Raw genomic sequence first — 12,808 nt, forward strand, 5'->3', positions numbered from 1 at the left:
TACATTATTTATTTATTTTCATGCATAAGTTTAGAGTCGTTGGATGACACCAAAACACAATTTAGACAGTTAAAAAGAAATAAAACCTCTATTTTTGTAAGGAAATATAGAAAAATTTGATATCCTAAACTAGACCTGACAAAGTTAACCCGACTCGAATAACCCAACCCGACATCCGAACTCAAGACTTAAACTTGACCGAACTCGAAATGACCCGACTCAATAGACCCGAATGTTTATTGTTGCACATTGATTATTATCCATAAATAACTTCATAATAGTTGAACAAAAAAACCGGTCCAATCCAAATTTCGGAAATTCAAAATTGACTTATTCCGACTCGATTAATCCGTTTGCCAGCTCTACTGGCCTAAACAAACCGTTCAACAAACTACCCCCGCAAAGGACATACTTGTCATTACACCATAAACAACAAAGAATCATCCAACTCCCTTCTTTCCCAAGCAAACACAAATGACCTGTCAGTCCCAATACCACATTCCCCACAATCTAACCCTTCATCACACCTCATCTTCCCCAATCAAACGGCTAAAATCTTCACCCACACCATAACACCCTACACCCGCATCACACCTGATCCCCTCCCTTCCACCGCAACAAATTTAATAATAAAATAATATTTTTTAAAAAATTTGCTTTTTTTAATGAGTTTAGTACACAAGTTTCTGTAGCAGTTGCAGTGTCTCAGTGAGTAAAAGCTTGAGAAAATACCAACCAACTTTCATGGTGATTTTCCCTCTCTCTTATTTATACACATAATAATATATAAATTATCTATTTTTTTTTTAAAATCATGTATATACATTTTTACATTTTTGAGATTAGTTGAGTAAATTCTTATTTTTTTATTTTTAATTCTAACATTTTTTTTCTTTTTTTAATTTGTTTGGTGAATTGTTTTGCTAGATTTAGGGTTTGTAAGAGCTGCATTGAATTGGTAAGTTATAGATCTGTACTTTAATGAAGCTTAAATCAATTGTTTTGATGTTATGATTGTGTTAATCTGTTAATTGTCTCCCACTTGTGCTTGAACTGCATTATTATATTGTTTTTTTAGTGTTTAGTGTTTGAGTGAGGAATGATTGGGGAAAGTTGTGGTAGTAATGGATGTGATCATCATTGTTGATAATTAAATCAGATTTCCGGTTCGGGTTCGGGTTCGGGTTCGGGTTAAGTAGGATTGTATTTTTCGGTTTTAAATGAGTCGCAAGGGCAGTACAATATACGGAAAAAGGGAATTTGAACCGGAACCTGATGTCTATGATACCTCCGTTTTAACCATTAGACTAAGACATTATTGGTGTCTCGGTGATGACATTGAAGTGTTTTTTTCTGAAGAATGTTTTTGAAAAGTTCTGCAGATTTTTCAGGATTGTATGATTTAGTGTCGGTGCTCTTAGTTTTGTAATGACGATTGTACCGAAAAAATTGTTGATGGGATGAAATAAGAGGTGGGAACATGAGTGATTATCGATCTCGTGGGCATTGTTTATATTTTCCTAATTTTCATTATGGATGATAGGAACTACTCCCTCTGTCCCGTTTATTTGTTGTCATTTTTCATATTGGTTGTCTCGGTCAATTGTTGTTCACTTGTTCTTTCTATTTTAAGAATGAATTTGATGAGCAATTTGATCATTCACAATCAATTTGTTTCACTTGTCATTTAGTAATTGGCCCCTTCCTCTTTTCTTGCTCTTTGTGACAAAATCAAAGGACAACAGTTGACCGGGACGGAGGGAGTATGTTATTTTGTTCCGGTTATAGTGAACTCGGAAAACGACTTCCTCTATTAATATGGTTGTTGATTTCCGTGCTGTATAGCATAAGATGTTTAAGCTTTTAGTTTTCCTATCAAATAACTTGGAAATGCTTTTTCTACACTAAGATTTATTGCAACTTGCTTTGAAGTTAGAAACATTAACTAGCTGAAACTGTATCGCGTATCGCATGACTTATGTAGTTTTGACAGCTTTCTGTTCGGCAAAGTGTTCAATTACCATTTATCTGATAGTAGGTTCCAAGTTTTTCAATTAGTTTTGTAGCATTTTCTTTATCTGCATTTAGTAGTTCATCAATTTCTGTAATGACGCAGAATTTCGAGTGAAGAATTCCAGTTGTCATTTTGTCAATGGGAAAATCACCAGGAAAATGGATCAAAACCAAATTTTTTGGCAAGAAAACTTCCAAATCTAAATATTCCGCGGGTAAAGAGGTACTGGTTTAATTCTGAACGTCAATTGTAACTTTTGAATTCTGAAAAAATCTTGAAGCTGTTATACCTTTACAGTATTGATTATTGTAGTTTTTCCATGGACAACTGGATAAGACCTCATTACCGTTTTTTGTCTGCCTAGTAACACTTAACGCACTACATTGTAGTGAGCCTGACTTATTCCCATCATATGTGTACCTATCCATGCGGTCATGATCTTACCATATGTAATGAAACCTAATTCTGTCCGTAGGTACTAATAGCAATTTTATCTTTAAATAACCCATAGACTAAAGGTATCACCGACGTTCTATAATCCCATTTGCCAGGCGCTTATTTAAAGGTGCTAATATTTTACCTTGAAATTTGACTTAGGAATTTCTATAGCTGTCGGGAGAGTTAGTATTAGTTATTCAGGCTAGAATAGGGGTCATAATAGGGTAAATATCAGAGAACTTCTAAAGGTTATGGGGAAACGAAAATCGTTGATGGCGGTTTTGTCTAGGAGTCGAAATCTCTTCTATCACTTGCTCCTTGTCTTGGTTTTTGTGCATCAGCATTCAGATGATCTGTATTATGTATACCATCACTTTGTTCTTTGTAGATGCGTGGCCACAACTCATAAGTTGATCGCCTAAATGTTAGCTTTCTGTATTAAAAAGAGAGCAAAGGAATTTACTGTTATTCTGTGAGAAGGTTGTCCTATTGAAAATTAAAATTTAAGAGTCAACAATATCTTTATGTTTTCGCTAATGTTTCGAAGTTGTAGGCTTCTCTGATTCATATGTGGTTTCATACACCACATCATAGACCTTTTGATTTGTGCTACTTTTGGAGCATCTTTATTATTAAAGATTGACTGTAAGAGAATTACATATTTACATCTCACATGTTTATTTTTTGCTTTCTTATTGATTTTTCTCCCGTGTGAAGAAACCCGCGAATGAGAAAGATGTGCATGTTCAGGCGATGTCTCCTGAAACTGGTATTGATGATAATCATCAGGAGGTAGTTAGTGCAGTTCAGGTGGATGAGCAGAACTCATGTTCCGAGAACAGGGAAATGTCCTTTATTCAGCAGGACCACGAAATATCAGAACTTGGGGACCAAAATGCTGAAGTGGAACAAAGAAGGGAGTTGGATATGTTAAGTGATGCGGAGAGGATAGCTCAAGAAAAGGCTGCAACGACGGTGCAAGCTGCTTTTAGAAGTTATCTGGTAAGTTCTTTTGCTGGCCTGCTGTACAACCATGAGTCCATGACATGAAATGACATCATTCTGTTACATTCCATCTTACTTTTGCATGTTCTTATAACTAACCGTCAATTTTTGGAGAAATTTTGAGGATATTGTCGGTAAGACGGTAAATGACACAGTAACCCTACTATTAAAACAGTGTTATTAATTGTGTTATGTCCTTTTATACCTACACATTTTCTTCTTTATTTTAGCGCCCAGCTGTGCTGTCCATGTCCATGGGACATTTTTTAAAACTTAAGATACTTCCGATTGAGGCGTGTCTGCGTGCGAACTTTTAATATCCTCTTACTAGAGTTCCTATCAAATTTATCATCTTTCAACTGCTTGAAGATTTGTTCATTGATTCTGATTTTTTTATCTGAAGGCCCGCCGCGCGTTCAAGGCCCTGAAAGGCATCATAAGGCTTCAGGCTCTTATTCGTGGTCACTTGGTTAGAAGACAGGCTGTGGCAACCTTATATTGTGTTATAGGCATTGTCAAGCTTCAAGCACTTGTACGTGGGTCAAAAATTCGATGTTCAGACGTAGGGATTGAAGTGCAGAGACTATGCGTAGTGAAGCCTTTGGTAATCCCTTTAAGATTTTATTATTTGTAGTTTACTTTCTTTTATTATGTTTAATTGTAAGGGTTTTGTGTGACTGTTGATTTGTTGTAGGCAACAGATATTTGTTGTAGGCAACAGATAGCATGTACTTGGTCTAGACGTACCAGATTGGAAGAAGACAGTCTGTCTCCCTAGTAGACTTAGGTCATGAGTATCATCCTTTAATGACTATCTACCAAGCTTGACATTTGCAAGGGGCTTATCTATTATCACATGAGAGTTGAGACTGAGGCGTTAGAATGCTTTTAAGCTGTCTGTTTCTAATATTTGTCTGCATTATGCCGTTATTTGCCCATCTTGAAATTATTCACACTCTTCATATAGTAAGTATTATACTAACTAGATTCGTCATTCAACATTATTCACTCACACAGCTCTCAGAAGTCAGGAATGTTAAGTTGCTCAGGATTAACTTACATGGATGCACCCCTTGATTTTTGGTTTTTTCTAGATTAACCGGCCTAATATTATCTTTTTACTTCTGCCCAAACATTTTTTAAGCAAAGAAAAGACGTTCAGTTAAAAATAGTGTTTACTGTACTAGAAATGTAATTGTATGGTTTGTTACTTTGTTAAGAACACTATGAATTCTTGTTGACATTGATCAATTAATGGTTGTACTCTTTGCTTCTGCTGGGATGGTATGGAATCTTATCTGGGTTCTGTGGTAGCTGATTACAAGTCTTGTTCTTTTTCTTGTTTTCCTTGCTGTTGCTTCTGCTTAATATTGTGCAATTTTCAGGATGTGGCAAATGGGTTACACGAGAATGGTGTGTCTACCAGTACCGCGAGCTTTTTAACAAATGCCTTTATCAAAAAAGTAAGTTTGAAGTGATGCTTGCTTTAATTTTTCTTCTTTATTTGTTCAACAACTGTAGTCTACAGTGAACTTGTTGTCTATTTTCTTTTTCTTTTTAGTTCTTCTCTATTAAACCTGTCTGCCATCGCTGCCACCTGTCCACCACCATCTGCTCTAAAGTTTGATTTTAGCTCTTGTGAGAGCCAACTATCAATCCAGTCTTTGGAAATTTTACTTTTCTCTAGATGAGAGTGGTTTGTTAAACAAAGCTAAAGGATTTTTCCAAGGAACCTATTTCTTTTGACATTTTGAACTTGTTGTACGTGGATTGTATCCACAAACCTTAATATACGGTAAAAATGGTAAATGTTACTAATAAACTTCTTTTAATAATATTATCCCTATCCTGCCTCTGGGAACATTTATATCCATATCATTCTATAGTTTCATGTTTTTCAACCATATACAAATATTTATTTTGCATAATTTTTTTTAACTTTATCCACTATTCTGCATCATCCGTTTTCAGTATATATATCATGCACCATTGGAACAGGCGCATATAATATCTACTTCAAGTGTTCCGTTATTGAGTCATTTTGGGAATGTCTAGCTTCTGGTCGAGTTGTTTTCATACTCGTATTTGTCAAATCTATAATCTTAAGTATGATTTGAAAATAGTCATTTTGGGTTACTTGGAATGAGTCATTCTTCATGTAGGTAGGTCATTTCAGCCGTGTTGATGTCGGGTCCATTAGTTTGGGGTCTGTTCAGCTCAATTCGGGCTTTGAGTTATATTCGGCTAGTTCTATTCAAGTCTGATTCGTGTCTTAATTATTTGGATTGGGCCAACTTTATCAGTTCTAGCCATGCGTGAGGGACTGAGCGTTCATATTTTTAACTGCGTGATTAGTTAGAAGCTAAATTTGGTGTATCACTTGTCCTTGGGGGTTTTTGTTAATGAAAGTTTATCAATGTACTATGATATCCTAACACATGAAAAATAGAAGTATTTCGTCAAGATTGAACTTATCAACCCTCAGGCCTCATTCATCGCTCACCCACCTTAGTCCCTATCAGTCAGTTACTGGAAAAAGTTTGAATAAACTGCGTGTTTGTGGGGACCATTATGCCTGCACCAGTCTGAGAACCATGGTACAACTTGCATGTTGATTGATCAATGTGCCAAACATTTATTCTGACACTGTATATGTTGTAAAATCACATCAATTATATAAGTACAGGATCCTACAATATATGCGCCAACACTGCTTTGAATTTAAAAGAGCATGAAAAAAACACTGCAAAATATATTGCATTCTGTCTTCAACATAGAATTTGCAATTTGACACGTTGTCCGAATTTTTTTTAAGACAGACGTCTCTTTATTGGTTTTCAGCAACTGCTGCATTTATCATTTGGGTCTGTTACATTTATTTCATGCACTGATCAACCTTGTTGTCCCGTACAGCTTTTAGCGCCAACACCAGAAGGAATGCCTCTGCGAGTCCAATATGATGAGACAGATTCAAATTCAGTCCAAATATGGTTGGAAAGGTGGTCAATATCATGTCCATGGAAACCAGTTTCTCCACCAAAGAAAGCCACTAATACCAAAACCCAGAAAAAACTAGGAAACTCACAAGCTGTTGAAGGTGAAACTGTCAGGCCAAAGCGTAGTGTCCGAAAGGTTCCCTCAATTTTCGATAATCCATCAGCTCAGTCAACCTCTGAGTTAGAGAAACCACGACGTAATCCAAAGAAAGTCTCTAGCCATCCAGTAGATTCAGTTCAAGAGAATCCACAGAATGAGTTCGAGAAGGTAAAGCGTAGTTTGAGAAAGGTTCACAGTCCTGTAACTGAAACCTCTGCTCAATCTGAAGTACCTGAGAGGCCTCCTCAAAGCCAGGCAAAATCTGAAGTAACTGAGAGGCCTTCTCAAAACCAAGCAAAATCTGAAGTAACCGAGAGGCCTTCTCAAAGCCAGACAAAATCTGAAGTAGCTGAAAGGCCTTCTCAAAGCCAGACGAAATCTGAAGTAGCTGAAAGGCCTTCTCAAAGCCAGGCAAAAATGACCCCTATTGTTCAGGATGTTACAGACCCAAATGAGGTAAACCCGGTTGAGAATATGAAGGAAGCAACCACTATTATTTTGAAGGAAGAGGCGATAACTGCTCCTAAAGAAATTGACCAGGAAACTACCAAGGTTCCCATAGAAAATAACCAGTCCAGAGAGATTTCCGTTGACGATGTTATCAAGGTTAAGTCCGAGTCTCTTGAGGGCGATGAAAAGGATGAAAATACTCCTGTGTCAAATGGGGAGTTAAAATCAACCGAAGAATCCATTCCAAGTGATAATCAAAAGCCCAGTAGAAGAGCTTCTTTCCCAGCAAAGCAGGAACATGCAGATGATGGCTTGCAGAATACCCCGAAGCTTCCAAGCTATATGCAAGCAACCCAATCTGCTAAGGCAAAATTGAGAGCACAAGGGTCCCCTAAACTCGGTCAAGAATCGGCTGAGAAGAACAATGTCATACGTCGTCAGTCATTACCTTCTCCAGCAAATGGAAAAGTTAGCTCAGTATCACCAAGGACACCGAAACCAGTTCAAGTTAATGGAAAAGGCGGAAACAAAAGTGACAAATCTTTGTTGTCTTCAAAAGAAGGAAATGGTAAGCTGCTTTAAATCATGAATGTCTTATTTTGTTGAAAGGTTTTATTAGGAGCCTTTTCGTAAACCAAGGTGTTGCACTGAGCAAGCACAAGAAAGCAGGCATAAATCATGCTTTTTTATTGTTCTTGTTAGTGGTATTTTTCTTGTTGCCCTAGTTTATCATTAACTGTGATTATACAGTTGTGACATCCTAAAGAACGATTGTCAGTGGTGGGAAGGGGATTAATAAAACATCAAAAGTATGAAAATGGACCTTGGCAATCTTTCAAAGAGTATTTTTTTTGCGACACTTTCATGAATATCTTCTTCCTTCTCTCTGATGTGTAGAACTGGTTAGAGTTGCATCAACCTTTTCGTCCCTTTGAAATCTGTACATTATATCTTTCGTCCGTATGTCGGAGCGGGGCTGAACGGAAACATGGTTTGCTGGTTGTCTAGCTGATCTTCATTTGTGTGATGTTGTATAGTAACAAGCATTCTGTTCAGTTTTGGCAGGAAAGGCTACACAAGGATGGCGAAGATGATTGTATTTTCAAGGTCAGATGATTTACAACTACTATGATGAAGGTTAAAATTTTATGCATTTTTTTTAACATAAGTCCTGGCATTTTGTGATTAATGTGACCTCTTTAAGCTTTAAAACTTAGAGTGGCTCATCAGGAAGTTGTGTGAGTGTGTAAATTGCAGGCTTTGTTTCGACTCAGCTGAAGAAACTTTATTTTGTGAACCTAATGTTCTATCCTGGATGTTGAAAAATGCTATGTTTATGGTTATGTATAGAGTCTAGAGATGTCTATTTATTTATATTTCTGGCAGTTTGTTCTTTGTAGTCGCTTTTTTAACCGATAATCATGGAAGCGGGTTTATCAATGGCTTTGTTTAGCAAGCGGTAGCAAAGGTGACTTGAGTCTACTGAAAGAATCGATCTTTATTCCCTTGCAAAACAATTCTTTTTTCTGGTATTATGCCGCTTCAAAAGAGTGTTAAAACACTCGAGTGAGTTTTAATATTGCTGCATTTGAAAAGCTGGAACTAAAGCAACTGCACAAAGCTAGAGTAATTTTTTACCAGTTGACTTAAGTTGGAGATTATCAAATGCTTGTTAGGTCAAGACATGGGTGCGGTCCTACTTGTTTTTTTTTTTTTGGCTTGATGAACAAGCGGGTTGGACCGTATTGTCGTATACAAACCTAAGTGGATTTGCTAGCCGACCCCAAATCATGTTAGGACTAAGGCTAAAATGGTTTTTTTTTTCCCGGGTAATTTTTTGAAAATGCAGTTTCAGATAGCTTGGGATTCAGACTAATAGAACCTCTGAACAAAGTTGAATAATGAATACATGTATCCTAGAAATTCAATTAGACTAATCAATGTTCGACGTTCGTCGAAAAAATAAGACGCAACTATATTGACAAAGGAAAGAAACGGTAACATCACTGTAGAAGTTAACCGTCGTTGAAAATATACGCCCATTAACGGGATTTTCTATGCTCTGTTTCTCGATTTCTTAGGACAATAAACAAACCTTACACATCTTGTATATCACGAGAAGCCTTTTTCTTTTGGCAACAAGTCTCCCTTGTGACGGGTATATCCGTCACAAGTTTGCGACGGGTTAAATATTACCCACATGGGTAGATAAGACAAGAGAATGCTACTCCTTGACAATTTGCTTTTGTCTTATCTCCCCATGTGGGTTGTATTTGGTCCGTCGTAAACTTGCGACGGATATGTCCGTCACAAATGAGAATTTGTGTTCTTTTGGTACATAGGAGGCTCCTTTGTCGAACCTTTGAATTCGTGTGTTAACCGAATTGCTTTAAACTTGGGTATCCAACTTGCAAATTCGCCGCAACTCGTTAATGAAGTGCGGCAGAGTCTTTACATTTGAGCATCAAGTTACATCTAGAGTTCCTCCAAACACTTCAAATTCAAACCCTCTCCTTATTTTTTTTTTTTTTTGATAAAAAGTGTCGTATTATTCGGTGATATTCACAATTTAAAGAGTGGCGTTGAGATTGTGCGCCACCTGGTAACGCTAACTCATTTTCCATATCCTTCACAAATAAATAAGATTGGAAAAAAGGGAGAAATAACATGAATATAAGAAGAAAATAAAGACAAGTGACTTTGAAGTTGATTAGGGGAACTCAAGAAGGCAACATGATCTTGCTTCTGGCTTTAATTTTTTTTTTTTTTTTTTTTTTTTTTTTTTTTTGTGCTTGTGATGCTATATATGGACAAATGTTATAACTGAAACTATAACTATGGAATATTGGAATTGTCTAAAATGGGTAATCACTAACAAGTTTGAACTGGTCTTTCACAGACGGTTTATTAAAATCGTATGAGTTAATATGATGGCGGTTTAGAATATTATTTTTACGACACTTGCTGAAAATTTATTGGTCACTATCATATAAAAGTTATGAATTTCATTATATTTTAACACTAATAAGTTGCACAACATACACTAAAGAAACATGCTTACGGGTCCTGGGCAACTCATCACCAATCGTGTTATAGACCGTCTTATATAGAGCTATAATAAGTTAGCGCACGACGTCTCCCCGCTTTTATTGCTACTGGGAGTTATACGAGTGATTTTTAGGTTGACGGGATTTGAACTCAGGTCATGACTCATGAGGTCGTGCCACGCGCACTACAGACGCGTGACCTCATGACCTGAGTTCAAATCCCGTCAACCTAAAAATCACCCGTATAACTCACGACTTTACCAATTATACCTAGACCTGGCAAACAGATCGGGTCGTGTCGGGTTCGTGTTCGTGTCACATGTAAACGGGTCACAAACCCTTCAACCCAAACCCGACCAGTTTAAATCTCGTGTCGTGTTCGTGTCAACCCACTTACATAAATGGGTCATCAAGTCTCAACCCTAACCCGCTAATATCGTGTCGGGTTCGGGTCGTGTTTTCGTGTCATGTCAATATTTGGAAAGTTTAAGTATATTTATCTGATGAAAGATAAAAAAAAAATTAGGATTAATTTATTAAACAGGTTATTCGTGTCGGGTTCGTGTTTAGAGAGCTCAACCCAAACCCGACCCAATTAAATATCGTGTCGTGTTCGTGTCGACCCACTTACATAAATGGGTCATTGAGCCTCAACCCAAACCCGTTAATTTCGTGTCGGGTTCGTGTCGTGTTTTCGTGTCGTGTTATTATTTGCCAGCTCTAATTATACCAGTTGATATCGGCTGATATTATGGTATATTGGTATGTCATATGTGAAAAATATGGCAGGACGAAAAAGAGGGATCACCGATCATACACATGAGACAATGAACGTAGTCCTATTTGTGGGATGAATAAACACTAGAATTTGTGTAGTTATTAAATCACAAATTGTGTTGTGTTGGGCTGTTTCAGGTGAAGTGTGGATGTCAACTCTTGCTTGTCTACAGTGTACATCTCGTCATCTAAAAGTTGACTTTGTGATTATAAACTACTAGTGAGTTTTGCAATCACAAATGCAATCGTGTTACTATTAACACAGATTCTCACAAGTGAGGGACATTTTTTCGTCACAAATTTATTACTCCTTATAAAATATAAGTGGGAGAGCAAGTAAAAGATGGCTTGTGAGGAGAAGTCTTTGTTACCGCGAGTTACAAATTTTGTAATCATTTCTAAGTCATTTCAAAGAGATTTTCTGTAATACTCCTTATAAAGGCATACTGGCTCTATTTTAGTCTATTGGTATTGTTTCGTTAAAAAACCTCACTGGTGCCCAAATATCCCCAAAAAAGCTAATATAACAAAGGCCATAATTCATGGTTTCTAGGCCGATTACTCGATTAGTCCCCTCAGGATAAAACGTTTTTAACGAGTATCCGATTTCCACCCAACAATTGTTTATCGCACACCGACAGCCGCAAATGTCCTTTGTTGCTCCTCATATTTTGTGAGGCCGCTTTTTATGACCCGAGAAATCATCCGTGTGATTTACGGACATTTTTATTCCGGCACCTTAGAATCCCGAAAAACATGTATTATTTATATACACTTCAATTTGAGCCGTTCGGGAGGCCGTTCAGGGTCGTGTTTCTTTTTCTCCTGGATTTTCTACCACGTGTCCCGGGTCGCTTCAGCAATTACATTATTCAATTTCAGCTCCAAATAAATAGTATTAAGCCATTTTTAACGAGTATCCGATTTCCGTCTCTCACTTAATTATTGCACACCGGTAACCTCAAATGTCATCCGTGATTCTTCTAAGTTTGTGAGGCCGCTTTATTTGACCCTAGAAATCGTCTATGCGATTTACGGACATTTTTGTTCGGAACCCTGAAATACCAAAAACCGTGTGACTTATACACTTCAAAATACAGTTAAATTTAAGCCGTTCGAGAGCCCGTATCGGGTCGTGTTTCTTTTTCTCCCGGTTTTTCTACCTCCTTTCCTAGGTCGCTTCATGAGTTATCCTCTTCAATTTCGCCACAAATAGCAACTATTAAACCATTTTTTAACGAGTATTCGATTTCTGCCCGACACTTGTTTATCGCACACCGGTAGCCTGAAATGCCCTTTGTTGCTCCTCATATTTTATGAGGCCGCTTTTTATGACTCGAGAAATCATCCGTGTGATTTACGCGCATTTTTATTCCGGCATCTTAGAATCTCGAAAAACGTGTATTATACACTTCAATTTGAGCCGTTCGGGAGACCATATCGGGCCGTGTTTTTTTTCCCGGATTTTATACCGCGTTTCCGTGGTCGCTTCACGAGTTTTCCTATTCAAATTCAGCCCCAAATAACAACTATTAAACCATTTTTTAACGAGTATCCGATTTTCGCCCGATACTTGTTTATCGCACAATGGAGCCTTAGATATCCACTTTTTTTTTACTCCACAAAAATTTTTGAGGCCCCTTTGTTTGACCTGAAAACCGCCTGTGTGATTTACGGACATTTATGATTCGGGATTCGAAAACCGTGTATTATACATTTATACCCATTATTTTGAATCGTTCCGGATGCCGTATCGAGTCGTGTTTCTTCTCTCTGTTTTTCTATCACGTTTCCGGGGTCGCTGCAGGAGTTACCCTATTCAATTTCATCCCAAATAACAAGTATTAAACCAATTTTTAACGAGTATTGGATTTCCGTCTAAGACTTGTTTATTGCACATACACCAGCAACCTCAAATGTCCTTTGTTACTCCTCAAATCTTGCGAGGCCACTTTTTACTATACGACCCGAGAAATCATCT

General features: G+C 37.3%; 1 protein-coding gene across 5 annotated transcripts; it reads left to right on the forward strand.

The window, feature by feature from the left end:
• Positions 1 to 292: 292 nt before the first annotated feature.
• LOC141652692 (protein IQ-DOMAIN 31-like) lies at positions 293 to 8,443 on the forward strand. 5 transcript variants are annotated; one of them, XM_074460272.1, is made up of 8 exons: positions 293 to 747; positions 928 to 958; positions 2,117 to 2,236; positions 3,170 to 3,454; positions 3,861 to 4,061; positions 4,843 to 4,920; positions 6,371 to 7,571; positions 8,060 to 8,443. In XM_074460272.1, exons 3-8 carry the CDS (start codon positions 2,153 to 2,155, stop codon positions 8,095 to 8,097), a joined length of 1,887 nt encoding a protein of 628 aa, XP_074316373.1. In that variant the 5' UTR covers positions 293 to 747; positions 928 to 958; positions 2,117 to 2,152; the 3' UTR covers positions 8,098 to 8,443. The 5 variants fall into 5 exon arrangements, with proteins under 5 accessions (XP_074316373.1, XP_074316376.1, XP_074316374.1 ...); XM_074460275.1 differs by having other exon boundaries at positions 656 to 747; positions 8,069 to 8,443; XM_074460273.1 differs by having other exon boundaries at positions 656 to 747; positions 934 to 958.
• Positions 8,444 to 12,808: the final 4,365 nt, after the last annotated feature.

This window comes from Silene latifolia, chromosome 4 (genome assembly GCF_048544455.1).
Source record: "Silene latifolia isolate original U9 population chromosome 4, ASM4854445v1, whole genome shotgun sequence".
In the NCBI taxonomy this organism is placed as follows: domain Eukaryota; kingdom Viridiplantae; phylum Streptophyta; class Magnoliopsida; order Caryophyllales; family Caryophyllaceae; genus Silene; species Silene latifolia.

Excerpts from the sequence above, each read along its gene's own strand:
- LOC141652692 (XM_074460272.1), top strand. The coding sequence starts at position 2,153 with ATGGGAAAATCACCAGGAAAATGGATCAAAACCAAATTTTTTGGCAAG. Across the intron at positions 4,921-6,370 it reads CAAATGCCTTTATCAAAAAA|CTTTTAGCGCCAACACCAGA; the intron begins GTAAGTTTGAAG and ends TGTCCCGTACAG. Across the intron at positions 7,572-8,059 it reads GTCTTCAAAAGAAGGAAATG|TTTTGGCAGGAAAGGCTACA; the intron begins GTAAGCTGCTTT and ends CATTCTGTTCAG.